At 37.0% G+C, this 27,707-nt stretch overlaps 1 protein-coding gene across 1 annotated transcript in view; it reads left to right on the forward strand.

Annotated features, from left to right (window-relative positions):
• The window catches only part of LHFPL3 (LHFPL tetraspan subfamily member 3), a 155,209-nt gene extending 128,364 nt beyond the window's left edge, over positions 1–26,845 (forward strand). Inside the window, exons 2-3 of the mRNA XM_088134966.1 lie at positions 15,119–15,355; positions 24,639–26,845. Of these exons, the coding sequence (XP_087991092.1) occupies positions 15,119–15,355; positions 24,639–24,658 (257 nt within the window). The 3' untranslated portion in view covers positions 24,659–26,845. The remainder of the gene's footprint in view (positions 1–15,118; positions 15,356–24,638) is intronic.
• The last annotated feature ends 862 nt before the right edge of the window (positions 26,846–27,707 follow it).

Raw genomic sequence — 27,707 nt, forward strand, 5'->3', positions numbered from 1 at the left:
AATTGAACAACATTGGCTTTTTTTAAAAAAGGAAACCTATTTCAGTTGTGGCAAGAGTATCTTTTAAGAAATGGGGGAAAGTAGCTATGTTCTGCTTGTTCTGGATTATACTTTTGTTTTCTTAATTCATTATAAATCAAACATATATGCACTGACATCAAATGTTTATTCCTAGAGTAGACACATGATTAACATGTCCCATTTATTGCTTTAAGGGTGACAAAGTCTGAATGCCATCCAGAGTAAAAAGAAACGTAAGATAAGGCTGATATTTGATATTTCCTACAACTGACAATTTCTAAGAGAAAAGTATACATTCTAGATGACTAAAGAGAAATAACTTGGAAGAATTAAAATGGACCCATTCCAGTTTTACATTTATTGCAAACAAAGCAACACCGTAATTTCTAATATAATAAACACTAGTCATAAAGTAGTGGTGAAGGTGTTGGACTAGAAAGTGGAGACCCAGATTCAAGTCCACTCTCTGCCATGGAAGGTTACCTGATGACTCTGGACCAGTATTCTCTCAACCCAATCTATCTTACCAGATCATTGTTCTGGAGATAAAGATGAAAGATTTCCCCCATCTTCATATAAGCCACCTTGAGCTTGTGGAGCGTATTGGCATTGTGAAAGATTGGGCAAGGAAGTATAGTCGGGTGCCAGATTTTTCACTTCACGTAAATAGGTTAAAAGTAGTTTACTGCTTTTCCTATAGCTATTTGTATTTGGACTTCTCCCAGTGTAGAAAAACTGGCACAAAGCTATGTAGATGAATCTTCTGCCTAGCACCAGGCTACTCCCTAATGAGCAGACCTGCAAAGACCCAGTTATATCCAGATAAGGATGTCCTTGGCACTTGGCTCAAGGACGAGCATAATCAGAAAAAAAATTAGATTTAAGATATAAAAGTGCAAGAGACACTTGCACTTATGGGAACTTCAGTTAGACCTAACCAGGAAGGTGTTATGCTCCAGGTAGCATGAGAAAGGGATCCTTCTGCAGTCTTTCTGGAGTTTCTATCTGCAGAAAGGACATTTAGCTATATCTTCTCTTGTAATTTATATCACTTCAAAACATTTTTGGGCTCTCTTCTGTATGAATATGTTTATTGTCTTGAATCCTAAAAGAACTTATTGGCACCCAACAGCCATTGGGTGCAGAACATGAAGAAGAAATAAATGTAAAGAAAACAAATATAAATTAATGAATATTTTTCTTAAATATCAGTGTCATAATAGAGAAAGTGAACTATAGTCCAAGATAATACATGAGAACTGTTCCAAACACAACATTTCCAAACATCTGGCTTCTGTGGATTCATCCCATTTAGAGAAGAAATCTGGAATGTAAGAATACCTTCTTTTAAAAATCACTGCTACGGATCAGCATTTTCTGTTTGTGCACCTATTGCAGTTGAGAAATATTTTGAAAAAACAGAAACTTTGAGCAATTATTATAACCTAGGAGAGCATTTTGAATTGTACAACAACTAAACAGCGATCAATATTTGCTGCCTCCACTATGCCAAGACTCAACCAGAAGGTCTCCCTTGTAAATCTGAATTAATGACCGTATTTTGGCTTTTTCTGTCTGCTCATGCATATCCCTGCCAATTTTACAAACAGCAAAATGAGAATATCCCAGAGCATATTCTCAACAAGATATTTCTAGATTTAAGAATTCTGAGAAGCGTCCTTGGCCAATTTTTTGGTATGAGTATGCCATTTTTTCTTTGAATGAACAACCCTCTCGGCTCTGTTACAGCTATTTTAGTTTATTCATTTAGAAACCAAAATCTGTCTAATGTTTCAGCTATGTTCAGTGAAGCACCAGAATCATTGTGTGGTGAAGTATGAACTCCAGAAGCCAAGCTTATGCAGGCATTGGATGGGATTATTTAATGAACCTGTTGGTTCTGTATGCCACTTTGGGGAAGATGTGTTCAAAGGGCCATTAATTTGCAGATATGTATCATTTCAACTGCACCGTCAGTTAAATCCTGCTGATAAATTTTATGGCATTAGATGCAGTAAAAAGCTGTTAAAATACTTTTACAAATTGTCACCAGAATTAGCTGTAAAAAGTTGTTCCAAGATGAATTCAAGATAAAGTTTCTGTGCAAATGTGTATGTTCTTTTTAACCATGGAATCAGTTTGATAGTATTTATTTATTTCGGTTTTGGCATCACTTGACTCCAGAGTAACTCTGGGCAGCTCACCATAGAAAACAGAGTACAAATACAATAACATAAATAAAAAATGCAGCAAGAGAAACAACACAGTGGCAGTCCAGACAATAGCATCAACACACATACACATACACACACACACACAAACACAAACACAAAATCAGTCATCTCTAACAGAAGGGGTTCCATCCAACGTACCTAACAGCCAGGTCTTTACACCATCAGAGTGGGAGCTGTCCAGATATCATTCTACTAGGAGTTTACACCTGAACGTTGTACTCATCAGAGACATGAATATTAACAATGTGCTTAGTTTTAATTCTTAATTAGTGAAATAGGGGCAATTCCTTTGGAATAACTGCTGCTAGCCTAGGATGAAGTCTGTGTAAGGGACAAATCAGATTGTTGTTGTTATTATTTTGCTATACTATCAGTTTTCCCATTGGGAAAGATGTAGGGTAATGAAATTATTTAGAAGCTGAGTTGATATTGATACCATATATAGTCTGACAATATTTCAGGCCTCAAGGTTGCTCATAGATTAGCACTGTCCCCATTTGAAAATTTAGAGGAATGTGGAGGAGAAAATAATCAGGAATATAACATATGAAGTTTCAACAACTCAGGTTGTGGAAAATACTGTGTCTAAGCCTGCAAATATTATCTTAAGGCATGATTTATTTAGCCATCATTTCTTAAATCAGTTACAATCAGTTTCGCTCATATAACATGCCCATATGACATGCCAAGACAAAGTCAAACTAGTTTAGCATAATGTCTGAAACGAATCACAAGGTTTACTCTAGGGAACATAAGGACCTGAAAATCAGTTTCCTGAGTTACACATCTATATGTGCTCTTAATGAGTATAGCATTGTGTATCCTTTGATGTGTGAGTGTGCAAGCCACAAATATTAGTTTCTCATCTCCTTGAAAGAGCCAATGTAGTCTTGTCTCACACCTAACTTGTCAAGTATTGGGAAATCCAAGGATGACCCTGCTGTTTGTATGAAGCAATCTGAAGCTAGCTCATAATTTAATAATAAAATATACAGTCATAGACCAAATAGCTCAGGTAGGCAGTATAAAACTCTGGCAGAGGTATCCCCTGGAGTTTTGTTTGGGTTCAAAAATATGTGAAATATGCAATGAAATCAATGATTTTCCCCCTTCATTTGTTAATTTATAACCAGAAATTAAATAAAATCCAGCAAAATGCAGTTTAACATAAAATAATAATAAGAGCAATGTGCTGAAGTTCCAGTTTCCCTCAAGAGAGATATTCTTGCAAAACCTGGATTTGTTGCTTAGAAGTTCGTGTTCCCTAATGAAAAGATCTCTGTTACCTGGAACTAAGTTACAAGATTAGGCCAGCGTTACATAATATTGGCACTATATATGGAGAGTAGCAATGAATAAAGATTTCTGTCACTTACTATTGTCAGCTGGAAAAGTTGATAATTCTCAGAATATATTTGGGAAAGTGGCATGAAAAAGAATATATTAGAGCTAAGTTGTGTTGAAGCGAAGCATGATATAATGGAATGTGAGAATGACCTTGGAAGATGAGGGGGAAGAGATGCTGCCTAGGGAATGATCAGTTAAAAGGGGGAGGAGTCCTCAGCTGAGTAATGGGCAGAAAAGAAACGTAGAAAGGATCCACCCTAACAGTAAAAAGAGACAGTGGGAGATTTGTACTTTCAGACTTGCAAGATTCTGTTAACATATCTTTACAATAAAGTAGACTGGTCTACTTGGGAGGCTGACACATACATATATGGAAAGTTGCAGAGAAAAATGTGTTTATTTTTGCAGTTGAATAGAAAATAGTATATATTGGGGATACTTATAGAAGTTGCATAGGAAAATGCAACGTATTGTGGAGGGGCATGTTTGAAACCTACATGATGCAACTGCAGACTTTCCAGCTTTTTTTAATGATTTGTTGAGCAAACAAGAAAGAAATATTTCATCTAGTTTTATTTTTTGCTTTTGGTAAGTTTGCTCTATAAAGCACTATATTAATTAGTATTGTTTAGATGTTTCTCTCCCCAGCTTTATCACCCTACTGGAGGTGAGACACAGACTTCTCCTAAGGGTGACTTGCACCTCAATATTACATGAAATGTCCTTTGCCTCATTTTTGAGCAGACAGGAAGGAATCAAGAGTGGCTCTGACAGCTGCACACCTCCCACCCTACTCTATGCTATATTCATTGCCATTATCCGTATCTCCATTTTGTGGTGAAAGGGCCAAGACTGCTGTTGATGTTTTTTGTATCAGCCCTCCAAAACTGCTGTGGGGAGAGCATTGATCTTTGTAGGTATATTGGCATATACAGTAATAATAGTTACCATTTAAGGATGAATCCAGAATATTGCTCTATAAAGATGATAAAACAGACAAGATTAATACTGATTGGTACCCCAGATTTATACCCTTTGAGTGACCAGCCTCCCCTAGTTCTCAGCCATGTGGACTATGGTGAATAGAAGCATGAATAAAGTGAAAGAAATAAAATCATGAGTGGTCATCACCGTAATGGCTAGTTGTGACAGAGGAGGCTATGGTGACCTCCAATAAAAGTGTGTGTGTGCGTGGGCGTGCATGTGCATTTGTGTGTGTGTATTTAATAAAACAGAACAAGAAAAACAAAAACAAAAGTAATATAACAACAAAATATGTATGCGGGTTTTGTAGGTAGGTAGAAGATAGATATCAAATCAAATCTTTATTACAGTCATAGATCAGCATAAGATAGACAGACAGACAGACTGACTTTACACAACAACTTAAATGAAGAAAGATAATTTGTTGTAATCTACATCTGTAAGCATTCGTTCATCAACTCATTCATCAGTTACACATAACATTGGATCTTCAATCCACTGTTGAAGAACTAGTCTCTTAGCTATAAGGAGGACTTGGAGAATCCATTTCTGTCATAAAGCTGTCATCTTCCATGTACAGTAATAGGAATATGGTTCACAAGAATGCAGATGTTCAAAAATATAATAGTTTCAGGCTTCTGGTTGAGGACCTGTGGCAGACTAGACATCCCTGAAGGAGTGGGGATGGCACTGTGGCAGAGATCGGTGGCCAGACAGCGAATTCTGGCTGGCACTATCTTTCCAGGTAATGGAGGGATTATGAGATCACCCACTTGCACTCCAGACAGCTGCTCCTCATGATTAGACTGCAGGAACTGAGGTTTTTGCAGTTGACTCATGTTGAGCAGCTGGGAGTCAAGGGATTTCAATCAAGCTTACAGCCATGATGCAGCCTATATTGACACAGGATTCCTCACTTTCTTAAACACTTTTGGATGTAATTAATTTACAGCTAAAGAGAGATTTTCTGAGTGGCAGGATAAGAGAATTCCACTTGGTGAGTCAACATTCTTTTTGGACTAAAAAGGGGAAAAAAGATTTTTAAAGATTTAAAAACTTTTGGCAAAAAGCTTAACTAGAAGTGGATGTAAGAAAGTTTAAAACGGATAAATGGGATAGTTTTTTTTAAAAAAGATTATTTTTTTGGTGAAGGTGCTTGTGAATAAATTGGAATGAAAATAGACAAACGAACTGGACCTTCATGGGAATGTTTTTTATTTACAAGAGTGCAGACAATTCGTAGATTTTACAAAATAAAGAAAAAGGTAATATGAGCCAGACTGTGATGCTGACTATAACTACGGAGTGCCATTTGAAATGAAAGTATTAAGGGCACAGGAAGACAAAACAGAAAAAAAGTGGGGGGGGGGAGTTTGCCCTTTATTTTTCCCCTTGTAATTGAGGCACTTTCACTTTTGGATTAAAATATTACAATGGCAACCACCAGAAAAGCAGCCAAAATTGCAGAGGGGAGGAGAGGATTGCTAGAGCAACCTGCAGAGAGGGGAATCACACCAGATTTACTTCAGGGAAAATTTAATAGTTCTAGTGACTATGTATTTGTTTGTGCCCTGAAGGAAATAAGTATATTAGGATAGATTATAGAAAGAAGAGAGACATGTTTAACTTTAGAGAAAGAGGTACATTTCTAATTGTACTTATAACTTCTTAAAGAAGATCGGAAGCCACTTTTTTGTATCTTTTTTCTTTCTTTTCTATTTCTCTTCTACTTTTCCCCTCTTTCTTGCACTTTTAGTTCTCTCTTTAATTTCTTTCTTTTTCTTTTTTCTTTCTTACTTTCTTTTAGTTTGTATTAGTTTTTATCTTCTTTTTTAAAACTTTTAACAAGATTATAAAAAAAATGTAATAGTTTCAGAATATTTCAAAAGCATATTTGAATTAAAGGTTTTTCTCATTGCATCTCTGACATGATGTTTTACTCATTCCTTTTCTACACAAATGCAATAGGGTCCAATTAGTCTAAAACATTATTTTTTGTTAAATTAACTATTATCAAAGATCTATTGAAATAGTTGATATTGAGGTTAAAATGGTTTCCCATTATTTAGACAAAATGGGGTCTCCAATTCCTTTTTCTGTTTGGTTTTTCAGATTTGCACATCATTTATTAGTAACACATACTTACAAAGACTAATAGCAGGCTTTTTTCCTCATAGGATTTAATCACTTCTAATAAATTAGGTATCTCTGAAACTGAAAATGCTAAATCGAGATGTCAGTAAACGTTGTAGTTGTGAATACTGTCTATGGGTAATAACAAACAAATAATATTTATCCTTTAACATAGAAAATGATAAAAACTCATAATCCAGGTTTTAGCATTTGCTATGTTAAAAGAACTCAACTAAAAGTTGTTTGTTTCCTTCTTTCCATGAAGAAACTAATTTTAAGGAACCTTGATGTCATCTTGAATATGATAGTGAGCTTACTTTCGTGACCATAAGTTTCCTCCTCTGCCCACCTCCCATTTTGTGGATCTGTACGAAAATATCAAATGGCAGTGATGTAAAAAAAAAAAAAGAAACTGCAAAACATCCTTGTTCTTTGAATGCAATCATGTTGTTCCCTGCATTGACCTTTCGATTAATTATCCAGAAAAGTCTCCCTTCCCTCTCCCCCCTTTCTCTAAATAAGCTTGCTTTCAAACATCTCTTCACAACATTTCTCTGTTACTGATTGACTTGACACATCCAATTCGTTTTTCTCAAGAAAAGTTACCCCCCCCCCAAGGGTGTCTTTTTCCATCATCAGCAGCTGAAAATACCCATCTTTCCAACTGATCACTTTTAATACAGTAAGCCTATAGGTTTTACACACTTATTTACAGCAGATTTGGATACGTTGGGTGACTTTCCCAGCATGTAAGCCATAAGGTTGAGTTTTTGGGAAAGGGTGCATTTCTCTCCATTTAAATTGTGTGTCATAGTCACAAAGATCTGGACAGAAGTATGTTAAGAAAAATCAATGTTTCTATGTACACAAGAATAACTTGTAAGCGGTCAAGTATAAGAGTAAATTTTACTTATTTATCATTTGTTAGGTTTATATCCTGCTTTTCTTTAAAGAGTTTAAGGTAGGTTAGGCTGAGAGAGAGAGTGACTGGCCCAAAGTCACATAGGGACCTTCCATGACTGAGGATTACCTAGAGCTCAGGTCTCCCTGCTCCGTGTCTGAAGTCTTCACCAATGGACCACACTGGTTCTTTTAAATGTTTATTTCCAGAAGGCCTTGAGGACCTGGTTTTATGCCTGGGCCTGGGGCCCCAAGTGTGTGAAGGGCCCCATTTCATGGTTGTGCTGATACCAACTGTTTTTGTCTGTACTTATATTTTTATTTAATTTTCTGTACTGTTTTAACTGTTTGATTATTTTTATTATTGTTAGCCGCCCAGAGTCACTGGTCTGAGATGGGTGGCTCTATAAAATGAATGAATGAATGAATGAATGAATGAATGAATGAATGAATGAATAAATAAATAAATAAATAAATAAATAAATTTCCATCTTGAACTCCTGAAGGAAAGACAGAATGTAAATGTAGCAAATACAGAATGTCGTATCTGATAGTATAAATGGTATATACAAATAAGGTAGGAAAAAACATGCAGAGTATGACTTCTGGAATTCTTTCCAATCCCTTAAAATAATAGGGCACAATATTAGGCTACTTGCAAGGGTATCTGCCCATCCTGTAGGCCCCAACAGGGAGGGCACATCTTGGCTCCCTTCTCTGAAACAGTGTCACCTTTGTGACTGAAGATGTGTGCCTTCTCGGTGGTGGCCCCTGCCTTTTGGAATGATCTCCCCCCTGCCACTATATGGTTAGCCCTGACTCTGGAGGGCTTTAGAAAAACATCTCATTCTCCAGGCACTTGGGTCAGGATGAGTAGATTTCTCAAAATTTTAGTCCTGATTGTCATTTAATTATTTGAGTTTGCTTTAGTGGTATGTGCGGTTTTCCTTTTGTATTTTTGTTTAATGATTTTTGTACACCACTCACAGTCATGTCATTGAAGTTGAACAGCCATATAAATGTTCTAAATAAATAAATAAATGTTTTGAGCCACTGCCTGTCATAGGAATGCATTGAGGACATTTTTGTAGATTTTTTTTCCCCACCTCTCTTCAACCCTGACCTGATCTGGCCCATTTTCAGACTCAGCCTTTCTTTTGCTGACTTTTTCACCTACATCAAATTTGATTCCATTCTCTTCAGTTTTCAGAGAGCTGTCCTGCTTATGGACAAAGTTCTGAGTCCCTTTACATAATTTATTTCCGACATTCCATTAAGTTGGCAAATGAAGTATCTAACAATAATGTCCCCTAAAAAATAAATAACTGGAAGGAAGGAAGGAAGGAAGGAAGGAAGGAAGGAAGGAAGGAAGGAAGGAAGGAAGGAAGGAAGGAAGGAAGGAAGGGCTTTTTTGATTAAGGCAAGTTGCTTTTTTCCCGTGTTGAAGTGTTCTAGGTAATCTGGCCATATGAAAATCATGAGCATGTGTTGGATCGTGACAAAACCATTCTCCTTGATTTATTCTTAGCCTGAATTGTTCCCTCATTGTATAACTGAAGTCAAGGTACAAAATCTAACCTCTGGTTGCTGCCACGTCTCTGCAGTGGTATCCGTCCATTATTGTACAGTATGTGCTACAGCTTGGGAAACTCCTTTTCTCAGACACTTGCCTCTGAAACCAAGTAAAGAAGAGAATCAGTTCAAAGATCACCACGTTGTGTTTTTCTTCGGTGTCTTCTCAATCTTGACCTTCTTTAAGTGTGCCTTATTTTGGAATTGCTCTGTTTCCATTCTGATTTTTGTTTTCTGGGTGTCTTCATATGTTTGCTTTTGTGAGCGTAGAGGGCAAGTGCTATTAACACTTCTTACAGTCTTAAAAACTCTGCTGCTTTGTTGCTCTTTAGTTACAGATGAATGCAAAACATAACCCCCCACCACAGAAGTTTGTTTGTTTGTTTGTTTGTTTATAGAATATACAGGCCACCCCCATTAGTCACAACTCTGGGTGGCCTACAGATTGCAGTAAAATACTACAAAATGCAGAAATCCTCAAATATCTGGGGGGAAAAATCCCAATCATTTAAAAATACAAAACACCATAAAAAGGGACCATCGCTAACTCAAGGCCTGAGGGCAGAACCACATATTAAGGACTTGTTTAAACAGGGCCAGGGTGGAGGCCTATGAATCTCGGGGGAGGAATGGTATTCCAGAGGGCAGGTACCATGACAGAGGTTTAATCCAGGGGTCCCAAAGGCTTCAGCTCATCAACCCTTCATGAAGTTTCAGATTGTTTATCGACCCCCAAACATTTACTATATGAAAATAATTTAATAAATACTACTTTAATAGTACTACATAGAATAACTTCATAAAAATAGGTAATATTTGAAATATGAAAAATATAAGATGTATCGTACCTTACTACTGAAACTGTTGATATCATTAATGGGAAGGATGCATCTGATGTATCTGATGAGCATCAACAAGGGTACTGATATTTGGTTGGAGAATGGAAAGGTGGGAGGTGAACAGGAATATTGCATGTATGTATATCTTTCTCAGGATGAGAGAGAGAAGGGGGCAGGTCACAGACACACAATACAGAACATGTTGGTAAATGAGGCCAATAACAACACACAGCTGATAGACACAACTCAAGGCTGACCATCCAACCCTGGGTATCACTGTCTCGCCACTAGCCACCTCACCTTCAAGACTAGGGACTGGCATGGAGCTCTATAGAGACCCCAAAAGATGAATCGACTCCAATTGACCTTCCATCATTTATCAGCCACTTATTGATCCCCACACATTTACTGACCCCCTTTTTACCCCCCAGCCATTTATTGATCCCTTGGATAGTCCCATAGACCTTTGGGGGTCAATATTGACCAGTTTGGGGAACCCTGGTTTAATAAATGGGACCCAGAGCATGCTGACTCTGTCAGGGAGGGAAGAAACAACTGGGGATAAGTGGTTCCTCAGATAACCAGGCCCTAAGCCACAAAAGGCTTTATAGATGTTAATCAGGACCTTGAATTGCACTCAGAAGCCGACTGGCAACCAGTGTAACTTATTTTCTTCCCAGGACAATGCAGGAGCCGTTAACAGGCAATTCATCTAAAAGGTGGAAAATGAGCTAAACCTAAACAGAAGATACATTTAACATTGCTCAAAAAGTAAAACTCTTGGTCTTAAGAAGACATTTCTGGGAAATATAGAATAATATTAAATAACTTTGCTTCTCTGCAATAGCAATGAATTTCAACAGTTTTCAGCAATACTGGAAAGCTCAATCAAGTCAGGTTCACAAAGTTTGAGATGTGGAGATGAGTCAGACAGGGAGCAGAGCATATTGGAAGGGTCATGGCAGCTTCCAGCATCCTTTCTATTGATGCATTTTGGAGCTTATCTTCAATTATGTCATTGTCCATGATGGACAATGATATCATTGGTTGTTTGTCTCACTGGGCACCAATATCACTACTTCAAAGAGGTTGCTCAGAGCCATCACTGAGTGAGATCAAGCGTAGGGCAACCTAGAGAGCCCAATAGGAAACTTGCTCAACTTTATGCTTTTATCTGAGTGTCTCTTTCTAGTCAGATCTCTCAGAATGTGCTTCTTCAATGGTTATCGTCAAAGGAGTAATTGAATCTAGGGATATGCAAAACATCTTAACAGTGAAATGGCTCTTTTGAGGGTTCTAGGCATAAAACAAGGTTTGAGAGTTTTATTCTGAGCAAGAAATTAAGCCCTCTGTTTTGGTCCAAGCATAAAATAAAATCTGGCTATCTTAGGAGCTGTATTGTTTTGAGAGTTTGGGTTCAAGCATAAAGGAAAACATACGTTTAAGTAGGGGTATGCAAACTATTTCTACTTCAAAATGTTTCAGTCCCCAAACAGCAGTGTTTTGATCTTACAATAAAATTCACATTTGAGAGTTTTGTTCTATGTATGGAACAGAACATACAGTATTTTTCAGCTGATTCCACCACTACCTATACCAAAAAGGTAACTTTTTTTTTTTTTTTCACCATGAGATCAGCTTAGACCCTAAGGTAAATCAATTTAAGGAAATTCACAGAAGAAAATGTTTCTATCTCCTTCTGCACACCCAGAAATCTTTTCTGGAGATGAGGACAGGAAGCTGCTGGGGGAAAGAATTGGATTTGGGGTTTAAAATGAATTATATTCATAGAAGGAAATCTTCTTGCCCTCTTCTCCCTCCAGAAGTCTTCTGCCCCAGCTGTTGAAGGCAGATCCTCTGATTCTCAGAAGAATTTTGGTGCAGATTTTTTAATGTGTGACTGTCATTTTTACCTCTGAGCACATCTGTTTCAATATCAAAACAAGGTGACAGCAGAAAGGGGAGTTAAGTGAGCAAAACGAAGATTTTGTTACATCCAGAAAATGTTCTTGACCTCTGGGAAAGATTAAGAAGTCATAATTCGAACTTTCAGGTTAGTGATGTATAGATAGACTCTATTATGATCAGTTTTAATTTAAGATCTTAACATCTTGTAACTGATCCCCAAAATGCCCAAACTGCACCTCAAGAAATGCTGCTCTGCTTTCAGGCTTAGTGAAAACATTGATGAGATAATCCAAGAATGAATATTGCCTTGCGCTTGGGATTATTTTGTGGGATGAGAAGATTGCTAATTAGAATGGAATTTAGTAAAATTGTGTATTAAAGGGAAATTCCTTTCTCTGCTTTCTGAAGATGACATGTATCAAGATATTTCAACTGACGTTCAACAGAGCTGGAATTTAATTAAAATATTGCATAAATCAATCTTAAACGTTTAAAGAAGATGGACAGCCATCTGTGTTTTGTTTGGTATTATTTTAATTTAACACATGCTTCTGAATACCCATTCCTGCATAGTTTAAAGCTTATAATTAAATAGCTATGTAGACACACTGGATTTTCTTTGCTCATTTTATACTGGATATTTTCTGGAGCCTACTGACTCTTTCAAGCAAACCAAATTAAAATGAAAAATCAAATGTATGCTTTTCTGTTCACTCCTACTGACTGTGACAAATCTGGAAAAAAGCTAATTTAGGCATTTTAATAATCAGATCAGTGAGCAGAAAAATAAATATAGGAGTGCCTCACACTCCAGCTCTTTGTGCTAGGTACAAGATCCATGAAAGTAGTTTGTTCTCCTTAGCTCAACATTTACTAGGGAGAAACTTCCTTTTATCAAAACTGCGGGAACTTCCTATGTCTTAAGTAGATGAGGAGGATGCATTTTTTTTAAAAAAAAGAAGATATTTTGTTAAATTCAATAGACCAGAACTAAGGTAACAAATAGTACATACAACAAAAGATATGGTCACAAGAACCAATCATATATTACATAAATGCAACACACAGCGATGTAAAATAAGTCCTATCCTGTATCACAGGCCTTTCATCCCCAGATTGCTTCCCTGTTCTCATTGTCACTGATAGAAACTTAGCCACTAGAACAGTCACCCGTGAAATGTTCCAATAAGTAATTTTTTTTCAACTTTCAATTTTATTGATTAGCCTTACAACCATATCAACAGGAATAAAAAAACATCAGCAAAGGTGAAACAAATAACTAATACACAAAATCCATGATACAATAAAATAATAATAATAAAATGGGATAGTACTAAATATAATACTACTATAAAATAACAATGTATCGCTAATATCATAATCCAGATTCATATAAGACCATCACCCCTACATGATACTCCATTCTGTTCTATATATAGCGGGCTCTCAATTGAGGTGCCTTGTCCACAAACTTGGCAGTCCTACTCACAATAAAGATATTTGTGCCCGAAAGAAGATAGGATAATCTCTGTTTGGAGTCCCAATGGACTGTTCTTTCCAACAGAGAGGACAAATAATTAAGCCTGAGTGAGTCATAAAGTTTACAGTCGAACAAAACATGAGCAATATCTTCTACGGCTGGGTCCCCACATACACATAGCCTCTCATCATAAGGCACGTGATGGAAACGACCATATTTGACCATGGAGTCCAGTAATTCAAACCTAGCTCTAGTGTAGGTCCTTCTTAGGTTTTGAGTTAGACTCATCGACAGATATTTTTCAGAATTAAAGGTAATTTTATTCTTAGCTAACCAGTTTAATGACCCATTTTTAGCCAGTTCCTCCATGTCCGTTTGGGCACTGATATCCAGGGCTCGCCGTTTAAAAATATCCTTTGCCTGCGAGGTATTTATGAGTACCTGTTGAGTAGAAAGCCTATATTGTGAGATAACTTTAGTAAGATGTTTTAGCCAGGATATGGAGAGGCCCATACTTATTTGTTCCAACAGGCATAATTCCAATATTGTTCCAATAAGTATTTTACATACATAGAATTGAATGAAGCTGCTTGGAATAATCAGCTGATTATTCCAAGCAGGTCTGATGTAAACAGTGCAGAACAGAAGACGGTGGTCCACAGGTTAAAAAACTTTAAAAGCCAACATATTTTCCCTGCAAAATGTGCGAGGGGACAACACATTTTGCCAAATGTTCTCAAAGGTAGTTTGAGAAAGCTACTGAGATAAACAGCTGGCTGAAAAACATTTTCAAACAAAATTCCAAAATGGTTTACTGAACAAGATGAACAAATATAGAAAGATCCTGAAGGGAACTACCGGATAGGTCTTCCCCAGCCATGCAAAGGATGCGTAAAATGTAAAAAATGTGGATTAAGTGCAGAATAGGGTTGTGGTAGGTGAAAACTCTAGTTTTCACTTCTGCCAATATATTTGGCTCTTAGTTGATTTGGTTAGTTCTGTGTAACAAAAGGCACAGAAAGCAATGAAGAATTAAGGGAGCAAAGTAGGAAGCAGGATGGGGATTATGGTCTGCTGTGAAGTTGGTACACATCAAGCTCACTTCTTGATAGATGTTCACTGGCCACTTGGAACATATTTAACAAATGAGGAATGAGCTATTGAAGGATAAAGTACAGGCTGTGGGCTTGTATGTTCCTTAAATACATATCCCCCAACTCTTACCCTCGCTTTTCATCCTAGTTCAGCAGTTGATTTTTTGATGTTAACCATGGCTAATACAGTTGGGTATCTCTCTGTCTGTGGGTTTACATGTGGAGCTTCACAGACTTTTAATTTATGTGATACCCTGTTTGTCCTCTGCCCTCAATGTATGAGGCACTTAGATTTAAAGTGGCCTTTTACACAAGCACAGGGTGAGTGAAAAGGCTTACTGGGGTAACAACTTCTTTTAATTGACAGGACTGGAAATGGAAAGGACATGTCTTAACTTCTTGCATGTTGTATATGTTTTATCTTTAAATAACCTGTTTATGAAAGAGACAGTCCTGGAGCTACTGTAATAACTATTAGCTAAGTATGGATATAGTTATGAAATACAACTGTTGCATGGTTGAAGTTTTTATCAGCTCTCTCTCTCTTTTTCTCATTCTCTGTTCTTCCCCTCCCTCTCCCCTCCCCACACACTTTTATCTTCCCAGCTGCCTGCCTTATCCTTGGTTGCATGATTTATCCTGATGGCTGGGATGCAAAAGAAGTGAAACGGATGTGCGGTGAGAAAACAGACAAGTACACGCTGGGGGCTTGTTCAATCCGCTGGGCTTATATCTTGGCCATTATTGGAATCTTGGATGCCCTGATCCTCTCCTTTCTGGCATTTGTACTTGGCAATAGGCAGGACAGCTTACTAGCGGAAGAACTCAAGTTGGAAAACAAAGGTAAGATTGTTTGGTCAATGTTGTTATTCTGAGCTAGTTCCAGGTCAAGAACTTAAAACAAATGGCCCCATTTTCGTTGTTCATCAAAAGAAGTGCTTGATCCCAAGTTCTAACTTTCTAAAAAAAATTGTTTTTCTTTTGGACAGAAGTCTTCAACTTGCACATTTTTTTTCTATGATAAAGAATTTGCCCTTAACATTTTTGAACTTGGGAAACACTTCAGTTTTGATCAGTTTCTGACAAAAGCAGAAGAAGCGGTGGTGGTCGCTACCCACATCTTGGGAGGGAGGGAGGGAAGTAGAAATAGCATTCTGTGCATACAGCAAATACAATCCTCTTCCTAGCATTTTTGTTCTCCCCAGGCCACCCCATGTTTCTGCCATTGACTTTCCAAAAAAAAAAAGTGAGATTGTAATGCAGCAATAAGTCCTTTTTGTGCAACTTGAATTTTTATTATCTCACAGTCAATGGAGGAAGCCACTATGAGATTCAGAGTTGTAATCTGAATTTTTAAAACTTCAGGCCTTTAGCCTCAATTTTTCTCTACTTTGATCATCTGATTCCTTACCAGTATTACAGTGAAAATCCAATGAAGATCATTTTTCAAGAAGTGTTGATGAGAAATTGACTGATTCCAAGTCTAAGGTTTTGTAACATGTTCTGGAGGGGAAATGGTCTCCACTAGTCCTTCTGGAGGAAAACCTGGCCCCCACTTCCATTCCATTCCATTCCATTCCATTCCATTCCATTCCATTCCATTCCTAAAAGCTAAATGGAGAGCTGCTGAAGGAATATACCCAACCACTCTGTCCAGCAGCTCCTGTGGGAGAAGCAACATTGCGCTTTTATGGCTTATCAAGACATATTTTGGCTTCAGTGATTGCATTGCTGACCATTTTTACCTCCAAAGCATCATTTTCCTCCATGCTTCTGTTTGGCTGATTGTCAAAATTATCAGTGTAGTTTTAAATTCTTGTGACATGCTATCCAGTGAAGTGTTACACTGGAGAGGAAAGAAAGTCATGCCACAAATAGAGGGACTGCTGATGAGGAAATTCACTATACAGTAGGGCACAACATGCTGGTGGCTACAACAATAACTCAGTGTTCCTCGCTTGCAGTCCTTGCTCTAACTTGATTTCATTATGTGCCTTAGACTTGCTTTTCATAAATCCTGTATTTATAAATTCTGGCTTTTGTATTAACTATTAAAAATATAACATTTGTTTTTAATAATGTTATAAGCAATCATTTTGCTTCCTAAGCTAGAACCAGAACTGAATAGGATTGCTAGTTAATACCACTCAGTATTGTCTTCTAAAACTAGCAATGAAGTTATCTTCTGGTTCTGAACCTTTCTGATAGATTGTGGCTGTGGGCATTAGTTTCTGAGTACGCTTCCAGAAGATATTATGCAGTCTGACATCTAGCACAAAAAGGACTCAAGCAAGCACATGCTGTTTCAAAATCTGTTAAAAAAGCAATCCACCTAAGGGTATTGTAATAGTCACAATTGATGTAGCAAACTAAACTTGATACTACTACCATCATTACAGTTTTTCTGTATCTAGCAATGAACGCAAAAACCTGAAGCTGTGAACTTGGATCTTTGGAGGAAATGCAGTTGTATCTAAAACCAATGGAGTCTCATTTGAGACAGCAGATTTTCACATTAAAGTACTTCCGTCGGATTTAAATTACGTTTTAGATTATTGTCCTTCATGTATCCCAAATATTTCTTCAAACACCTTTTGAGAAGTTTCCCAGCTTCCCTTTTTCCATGATGAAAAACCTAGGTTGTATGATGTGGCATCTACATGTTACTAATATATTGTAGCCAAACCTCTGAATAAAATCCCATTGTAGTTTCATTAATACATTAATGACAGCCCTTTGAGATATGCAAGACCAGGAAACAGATGCAACAGAAATTCCAGGATTGCTCTTCATTGTTGTAGATTAACTTAATCTGGAAACTCTGCCAGAGTTCCTATTCCATTTTATATCCTCTCCCACTCAAAAGTCAATGTGGGATTATTTTTGAGTTTCTTTCTCAAGAGTAATTCAGTAATCCAGTTATTCTTTTCTAAAAAAACTCTTCTTTCTAAAGATTACTAAGTAATCTTTTCTAAAACTCTTTTTTAATGGTTCAGTCATTCCTTCTTCTGTCCTAAGGCCAGTTCTACATTCTTTCACAGTTAAATACCATGAGAGACAAGCTGGAATTTTAGAGGCAAAAGGAACACATTAAAAATTCCCTAGTACCATCTACTGAGGCCTGTTTTCCAGGCAGGAACATTCATAACCTTGTGCCCTAAATGCAATTCCAGTTATAGAATGATATTGAAAAACAATTAAAATGTCTAGGATCACATTTTACTTCTCCTTTCCCTATGGGTGAGCTAGTGTGCTTTCCCTGGAGGATGGATTATACCTTGGAAAGTAGAGGGCAGGTATGAGTTTGTAGGTTCTCCAGGACTTCTTAAGTGATATCGATTCAGGTGCTCTTAGCCTGAATGGGATCTTGTCTACAAAGATGGCAAAAATCTTTTGGAAACCTTTGAGAGCTCCAATCCAGGTCTTAAGCATTAATTTCAGAGGACTAGCATTGAGGAGATGCAATGGAAGCAGAGAAGTATTCCTTCACTGCTACTATTGCCTCAGAATAGTCCTGACCGTGGACTTTCACTGACATTTGATCATATTTCTTGGGCATTTTTGCCCTTGGTGCAAATCATCAGTCTAGATGTTATTATGGTCTTTAGCTTATTAGGATGCCAAGAAGTTGATCTGGCTCTAAAGTTTGATGGATGACATTTGTATCATTCCAAGGACTGAGCAGGATCTAAGAGAATTCCGAGTAAGAAATTCAGCCATTGAATGTTTTTACATTTTTGTCCTTTTTCCGTTTTTTAGTGCCCATACAGGGGATATAAACTTTGGATTAACTGAATGTCATTAAATACAAGCAAAAATAACCTCCCAGGTGAATATCCTGGCCATTCTGGACCATTCATAGTCCGCCTGTAGTATTTAATTAATTGTTGTTCAGTCGTTAAGTCGTGTCCGACTCTTCATGACCCCATGAACCATATTGCGCCAGGCCTTCCTGTCCTTATTTAATTAATAATTTGTTCAAAATGTATCCAGATCTTATTACTAAATATTTAATAATTGGATAGTTTCCAGTTCAGGTGTTATGCCTTCAAATTGGTATCTTGTTTAAGGTCATCATGACCTGGGAGACAACTGCTATTTTAAATTTTTCAATTTTTGGCATTAATCATGGATCTGTCCAAAGTTCATATAATTTTCTTCAGTGTGCTCAGAAAAATTACTGAGCAAGGTTATTCTCTCCTTCCAAAGAAACAGGAGATATTTTGTCTTAAAGCAGCAATCTTGAGGCAGTTAAATATTTTGCAAAGGATATCACTCGGAATCTTATGATTAAACAAATACAAACACTGCAATTAATTGGGAAATGGAGGAAATTCATAATAAATTACAAAACATTGAATTAGCAAGGTGACTTGAATACTATGTAGAGAATTTTGAGTCAATACTGATCACTCAAGATTAAAAGAGATTACGTGGGAGGTGAAGAACTGTAGAACCATATTATTCAAGATTAGAAGTATCCTCAAAATTGTGGGTTTTCAGTTAAGGAGAAAAAATATATCAACTATAAACTTTAAAGAGCTTCCTATACAGATGTCAAGAAAAACATATGGATTTCATAAATGTGTATTTATATAACTTTCATGTACTTATAGTTAAAATAGTAAAATTTATTCCTTCAGTATCAATTCATATATATATATTACTGAAAGTATTTTATCTAGTCTGAAAGCTGTATTTGAGTGTAATTTGTTTTAGAAGTTAAGATAGAGCACTCAAATGAATGGGATAAATAATATTAACCATGTACTGCATAAATATGTGCTTTTGGTGATAATATGGCTTCTTTCATATCAAAACATTTTCTATGATAGATTGTCAGGCAGCTTTACAGAGAAACTTGATTTACTCACTGCCCACATTTGTCATAAATATTTAGGAGATTGCTATCTTAGGGCTTTTTTATATTTTGATGCTTATTCCTTATTAAGAGAGACATTGTTTTATTTTTTTATGAAATGGATTAAAGATTTATTTATTTGTTTTATTCAATTTCTATAACCACCCATCTCAGACAAGTGACTCTGGGTGGTGAACAATCATAAAAACAATTAAAACTAATACAGACATTCTATCCATCCATCCATCCATCCATCCATCCATCCATCCATCCATCCATCCATCCATCTATCTATCTATCTATCTATCTATCTATCTATCTATCTATCTATCTATCTATCTATCAGCCAAGGTAATTATAATCTTAGGTATCAATATAGCTAGGAAACAGGGCCCTTAACACACTTGGGGCTCCAGGCCCAGGCACATAATCGGGTCTTCAAGGCCTTATGAAAGCCCAACAAGGTTAGGGACATCCTAATCTGGAGGGAGAATGTTCCAGGGGGCAGGCACTAGGGCAGAGAAGACATGTCCCCACCAGCTGACATTCCTTATCTGATGGGACCCATAGCATGCCCAACCTGCCAGATCGAGTAGGATGGGTAGAAACAATTGGAAGGAGACGGTCCCTCAGATTGTTCCTGTAATCTATGAAATATGAATTATAGCAAGCCAAATTATTTCAGATGTACATTCTACCTTTGCTTGCTACAAGCTCCTTTCTCTAACACAGTGCTTCCCAGACGTGTTAGGCTAATTCATCCTATAATTTATATGATAGCTGGGAATTATGGATACTGTTGTCCTACATCCCTGGAGAGTACTCTGTTGAGCAAGATTATACTAGTGTGAGTCAACAGGCAGCCAATAGCTCACAGAATAGCAGGCTATAAAGTAGTGTCTTAAAGTACATTCACAATACATTTACATAATGATATTGCTTTAAAGTCATCATTCACCACTAAGATTATCTATTAATCACTGAGGCAGAGGCTTAACCAAATAATTTCAACTGTTGCTGTCACGGTGTTCAGGAAGCTAGGAGTTATTTATTTGTTGCATTTTGTGTGTGTGAGAGAGTTATTAAGTACTTGAACAATTATTATCTCTTTACAAAGGCTCTATATTTGACTGCAAAGCCTTCAGAACTGACAAGCGTGGGAAGGACCACTCAATTATAAAGATTTTAAGGCTGCACTCTGTATGTATATCAAAGGCCATTTCAAAGAGGACAAACTATCTAGATCAGATGGGGGTTAATTGTAGGGGTGATGACTTATGAATATATCCTACTGCCTTCTTTGTATTTACTTGTATAGGTTTTATTCTTTTGGTATGGTCAGATAACTAAATCAATAAAGTTTCTATTCATATAATGATTAGCTTTATTTTAAACATTGAAATTGGTCCTGAGCTGAGGATTCATGAGAGTCAAGTTTCTTGTAGCAATCTGTATCTTGCCAAAAGTACATCAAGGTCTTAAAAGTATTTTATGTACCTTCTGGTATGTACCATAAGCTACCTGAAGGGCCAGAACCTTCCTTTTTCTTCTCTCTTTTCTTGATAGCCTTCTCTATAGCCAAGTCATACTGTTGTGTGGCATTTAATGATGAACTTCCGCTTACTCCAGGCATCTGCTGAGAAATTGGGTGAATATAAGGGGTTTAATTGGAGAGGATTCAGCCTTGGGGCAAAGAATGAACTTTATTATTGTTGCTACTTATTTAGTTTACAATAATAACTAATAAGTATTTATTTATCAACCCAAAAGAAGCATATCTATTAAAAAGAGTCAGAAAGTGATAAATAAAATAGACATAAAATGCAAATCAGCTTGAAGAAAGATAAATTATCACAATTGCTAGACTATTAAACATCTAATACCAATTTCAACAAATTTAATGAACCTTCTGGAGATATTTGGTGATCTATCAGTTAAGTGGAGAAAGAATTATCTCCTCCAGCCTTGCTTGGCTGTGGGTTAAGAGAGGTGTTGCTAATGTAGTTCACCTTATAAACTTAGTTTGCCACTTCATATACAGTTTCTTGGAAGATGATGTGCTCTCCCTGCTCCTTAAGAAGTTTTCCTTGGACTCAGCTATCCTCGATGACTGTCATCCTGCCTCTAACCTTTCTAGGGAAGGTAATGGAATGCAGATGGTGCTGGTTACTCTTACTGATGAACTTGTCAGGGTCTGGATTAAGAAAATGCATCCCTCCTGATCCTCTTAAACCTTTCAGCAGCCTTCAGTACCATCAATCATGGGTACCCTTCTGGACCATTCACAAGGAATAGGACTTGAAGGCTCTTTTCTTAGTGGATAGTTCCAATTGGTTGTTGCTGGAGTAGAGAGATTAGCCAGTCATTCTTCTGTGAGGTGCTGCATGGTTTGCTTCTCTCTCCCCTGCTCTTTACTATCTATGTGAAGTCTGTACTCCAAGTCTTGCAATGGCTTTTGAGTACAATTTAAGGTACTTAAAAAGCCCTATATGGCTTGGAACTGAAGTATCTCCAGGACTACCTTCTCCAAATAGAATTGAGCCACCTGACTCATTTGTCCCAATTGAGTCCCAGAAACTGTTGGTAGTCCCCAATTCAGCAAGTTACATTTTACAGAATCTCATAGGTGCTGCTTTTCTGTGGCAGAACCGATACTTCCTTTAATATGAAGTTGTAGTTTTGGCATTCCAGAAACTACTAAAAAATGGAGTCATCCTGGAGGGCCTATAGTAGTACATGGGTGCAACTATGGTTTTATGATCTTACAACTAGATAAGTTTAATTTTTACCATGTTTTATTTGTTATGATGTCACTATTATATAACATCAAGAGTCTTGAGATTATGGTGGGTAAGAAGTCCAATTAATAGTAGTAGTAGTAGTAATAGTATAAAGGAGACATGGCAAGAGGACATTGTTTCTGTTTGTTGAATGAAGACTCTGTCTGTTAGAGCAAACAGAAACAATTTTCAGGAACATTATGAAATCTTCCTTTGAACAAGGAAGATGGCAAGACTTCATGTAAAGTAAGGATAAAGGTTCTTTTATAAGTTAGGCAAAGGATGTTTGCTAAATATTTAGCATGAAAAATAAGTGTATTCATTCCCACTCTTTCATGGGATCTGATTGCATCCTGTTAGAGCTAGGGATAAGCAATTTCATGTGAGTTCATTCCTAGCTGTGCTTCTACATCAATTTCAGGAATTAAAAAAAGTTGCATTGTTTAATTGTTATTGAATTTGCTGTTCATCTTTCCACCACTGAGGAAACCCAAAGCAGCTAATAATAGTAAAAGTAAAATAACAAGAAGTTAGAAATCTTAGTTAAAGGTATAATTAAATATAATTAAATCCTCATTAACAAAGAAGATAACACAACTCAGCAGCTAAATCACATACACCAAAAGCCTCACTAAATAAAAACCTAATTTTGGTTACATTTTACCTTAAAATATATACTCACCAGAAAATAGGCACATTAGTTTTGCCTTGAGGAATGTTGTTTTTGATCCATGAACTGTGTAATAAAATTTGGCATAAAAACTGATGGATAATTTAATCCCCATTCTCATACTTCTCTGAAAACAGGAGCTGAACAAAATATTTAAGCCTCCCTACATAGCTTCAGAAACCCTGCTCTGACTGGTCCCATCATAAAGAGCAATGAGGTTGCACTCTGGGCCTTCCCAAGAATGAAGGGAAAACACTCATGGTTCTATCAATGTTTGGCACCCTGCCAAACATTCCTTGCACCCTGCCTGTTCCTCACATGAACTTGTCTTAAGTGTGCAATAATTTGGGGAGCCCTTTCCTGCCCCTTCTTCCACCTTCTATAGCAGAAGGAAGATGGCAAGACTTCATGTAACGTAAGGATGAGCTCCAGGCCAAATGAGTTCCCCAAAGCTTTTTTGGTAGCCCTTGACATACCTACAGACCATGGTTGCTAAACATTGACAACACAGGGCTGCTCCAAAGGCAAATGAATCAGGTCATTCCCATGGGGATGTGGTAAGTGGCACCACAACGTACGTGCCTGCTCTTCCATTCATCCTGCTGCTTCTCAGGATTTGGAAAAGCTGGGACTTATTGCAAAATAGTGATAAAAGTATAATACTTCTTGGGATACATAACACAGTGAAGGGCAAGCTTCATGATCTTTAAGGATGCATCTTATCTACTGTATCAGCATGTGCTGTTTTCTTAGAATAACTGCCAATCAAAGTTCGGCATGTGGAGGGCTGATTGAGAAACTAGGAAGCAGATTCAGGTTGCTATCATCATCATCATCATCATCATCATCATCATCATAGTAGACAATTTTCAGTTAAGTGATCATGAAATGTGAGCCTACTGGGATGATTTGATGTTGTATGAGAATAAGCTTCAAACGTTGCTCAGGGTGACTTACCCACTCCTCTACTTAAGTGCCGAGTTTTTGCCTGCCTTCCTTGCTTACAAAGCATGTTTATGCAGCTCTTCATCTGGAAGGGCTTCCAGAGCAACAAAGTTGAGAAATAAGACAGTTCCTGTTTGTTAGATGATCTAGTGGAATATGGGAAAAGGTTGGGAGGGAAGAGGAAGAAAACAGATGTTGACTACTTGAATCTTGGAAGATGCAGTAAGTCATGGACTTTACCTCAACAGTAGCAATTGTTGGAGGGAGAGAAGATTTCCATCAGTTCTAGGTAAGATGGAGAGAGGTCGTATTGCTGTTTCCTCTTTTGCTGCAAATCAATTTTGCTGTTTGTTCAGACTGGCAAAGTACGCTTTACTGTTCCTTTGTAAACCAGGATTTCTGACTTACTCTACTGGATTGTAGAATAAATATACTGTATATTGTTGGATTTTTGCCAATCAAGACAGGAGGAAATTGCAGTGAAGGAAAAGAAGGTGTATGAGTCTGGCTCCTTTTAGGATCCTTCACATAGTGGTAAACCATAGGTTGGGCATCTGAAGTTTCCTATTGCACAAACTTCTAAAATGCAATAAGGATTTGCAAAAGTGGTAATAGCAAATATTTGCAGTTAGAAATGTTGCCATAAAGGCTTCCTTACCAATTTCTGAAGTGGGGAATGACATAAAGTGACCCTCTTAATTGATTTGTAGGCACAACATTTGCAAATCACATTCCAATTGCAATACATGAATATACTGTTTTAGAGACTTGCTCTAAGGTGAGAAAGAGAGAAAATCAATGCTGTGTATAAAATTTCTGCAAATGGAATCCTTCCAAAGCATACTGTTTAATCTTTTCTTGCTATTCCAGTTGGTGCTTCTGTCATTTAGAGATGACAGATACATTCGTGTATACCCGAAATGACAGGACGTGTTTGAAAAGAGACATTTTGGAGGCCTAATTGGGGGTCTGGCATTAGAGTTACTCAGTGACACATTCAGAAGAACAGATGCAGAACACCTTCAGTACCGTAAGAGGACGATGGGAGCTGTCAGTATGGAAGGAAGAGGCACAGAATACTTACAGAGTTGATCTTCTGGGGTTGAAGAACAAGAATCGCTTCTTGCTTTCTTGCTGCACTCCTCTGCCATTTCTGAATTACCCTTTTGCTTCTAATTCTTGCATTGAAAGCAATCATTGGGAGCCTGCTGGGAATTAATTGGCAAGTGCTCTTTAGCTTTGCAGTGACACCATCCGTTGATAGAGAGCAAGGGTTGTCTTTTTCACTCAGCCTTTTTTCCCCATGTTTTTCTTCTACTGTTGAGTTGGTGGTGGTGTCGGTTTGCTGTCTGCTGAACAAGAGGTCAAAGATGACAAATTGCTAAGAGTATTTCCCCTCTTCCTATCACTGCCGTCTTGTTATTTTCCTGAAGAAAGCTAACAGTTTCCTTCTGAATATGTGTGCCTCAGATCTCCATGAGATGATTAGTTGATGTAAATGTGCAATAGGCTACATTGCGCAGTGAGAAATTGTCTTAGTTTGAAGGGACTGTGCAACATCCATGACTACCAATTAGATGACCCATCAAGGCAGTTTCAAGTGAAGTCACAAGAAAATGCTCATTGTGAAGCACACTTTGATTAAACTATCAGCCAAGGCCATAAAAGAAGGAAGGAAACTGGTTTTTTTAATGCACGTACTTCTGCTGTCTGACAAGCTGCTTGTTCCCATAGATATATGATGCAAAGAATCACCTCTCTGAGTTGGAGTTCAGAAAAACTTCAACATTTAACTCAGTCCTGGATGAATAGTAGAAGACCTAAAAAAAAAGTAACAGCATACTTCAACGTTCCAGAGACGCAGAATAAAATGAAAGAGTGGAAATGGCAAAGTAACAAATTGCAATTAAACACAGAAGAAACTTCCTAATGTAAAAGCTGTGTTGGATATACCTCCAGAGCTTCTCCAAAAGTTGTTCAATTGTAATTTTTTATGTGACAGAAGAGGGAAATAATTAAATATCTGGGGAGTAATTGTGTTGCATGGATTTAATGAATTTATTTTTATTAAACATAATTTTAAATTCAAGAATACAAATTTAATTTTTAGGCTGGCCCACCCACTTGGGAAATGGGGGAAGGTGCCTGCACGCCATTCCATGTTGAGTGCAGCCCTTTGGCCTTGAAAACATTGCATATCCCTGCCAGAGATGCAAGGATCTTGCCTTGAGGAGGAGTTCAGAGAAGATGAAGATGCTCTAGATTTCTGTAATACTTTATGTAATATGACCGTGTTTCTCAACCTTGACCACTTTAAGATGGGTGGACTTTAACTTCCAGAATTCAGAGATGAAGTCCACCCGTCTTAAAGTAGCCAAGGTTGAGAAACACTGCCATATGTTCTTGAACATTTTTATCCCATGCTTTTAATTAGTATTTGTAAATGCCCTAGTTGATACAGGGGACTGTATGGGGGGAAAAGCGTTTGGGGGAACCACATGTGATCCTGGGTCTATAGGTTGCTTATCTTTACTTACAAAATAATAGTTTGTCAATCCAAGCTAATCTGGACTATTAGAAGTGTATAGAATGAAGTATGTAGTATTTAAAAATGTAAAAAGGTGGTTAACTGAAACTTCATGGCTTAAACATCTTGGCACCAAACTCAACAGGAAGCTTTGAACCTAGAGAAGAATGCCTACTTTGGTCCTCATTTGAAGGAAAATATTGATCTACCTTATAGCATGGTTGAAATGTTTGTAAGGTAGATCAATATTTTCCTTCAGATGGGAACCAAAGCAGGCATTCTGGCTTCTTTGATTAGAGAAAGGACAATATCTACATTTATTGGTGACTGGAAACCCTTTATGGACTTTTTGCATAAAAATGAAAAAATGAACTTGTGATTTATGGTTTTGATGATTCGATAGGACAGATTATAGAAATAAGAGAGTCATGATGTAACTTTAGAGAGAGAAAATATAATTGTACTTATACCTGCTGTGAAGAATATCGGAAGATATATATCTTTAGATCTTTCTCTATATTTCTCTCTTTTTCCCTCTTTCTCAATTTTCTTTTCTTATTGCACTTTTAGCTTTCTCTGTTATTTTACTCTTTTTTGTTTTCTCTGTTCTAATTTAGTTTTTATTAGTTCTTATTATTGCTCTTAAAACTTTTAATAAAAATTATATAAAAATAATGGTTGGAAAGTTTTTTAATATCGTGTATGTGCTTTGAATATTTCAGATGTATAGTATTATTGCTTGGTAATATTAATAATGAGAGAAGGAAGAATAGATGAATTCTACAGCCTTCTACATATTCAGACTATCTGGACAGATTTCAAAAAATTCCAGCTTACTATTCATATTAAGTGTATTATCTCAGATGGACGGAAGTCTTTTTTCCCCCTAGTTCTGCAGCTGTAATGGAAACAGTTTATCTGAAGGACAGATTGTTCTTCCCCAAATGACAAAGATCTTTTCAGCCAATCTTCTAAAGAGAAGTAAATATGGATCTCTTGGATGTCAACAGAGCTAGATGATCTTTTGGACCTAGAAGGCAAATGATGATCCTTCCAGAGTTTCAAAGATACTAAGAAATGGGAAAAAAAAAATGCATTTCTTATTATTTATTTGGTGAGATAAAAACAAAGGCTGCCAAACTAATCAAATAACGTGGAGTAGGGTGCAAAATATTTCTTAACCATTTGATCACTTCTAACATTACAGTAAATTATGTCAAGCAGTCCAGAAAGAGCAAAATAATTTAAGATTTAATAGAGCTGTGATTTCACACACATCTATTCAGTTCTGAATTTTTAGCAATAACTGTCATATTTTCAAGTATAGCTTCAAGCAAACAGAAGAGCAAGATACTTATTTTTTAGTATAGATAACTGAGTTTCCTAGGAAACTGAATTCTGTATCTACTACT

Source organism: Python bivittatus, unplaced genomic scaffold, assembly GCF_059951505.1.
Source record: "Python bivittatus isolate LINGU-HERP-01145 unplaced genomic scaffold, Pbiv_v1 ctg000120_np1212, whole genome shotgun sequence".
NCBI classification, from domain to species: domain Eukaryota; kingdom Metazoa; phylum Chordata; class Lepidosauria; order Squamata; family Pythonidae; genus Python; species Python bivittatus.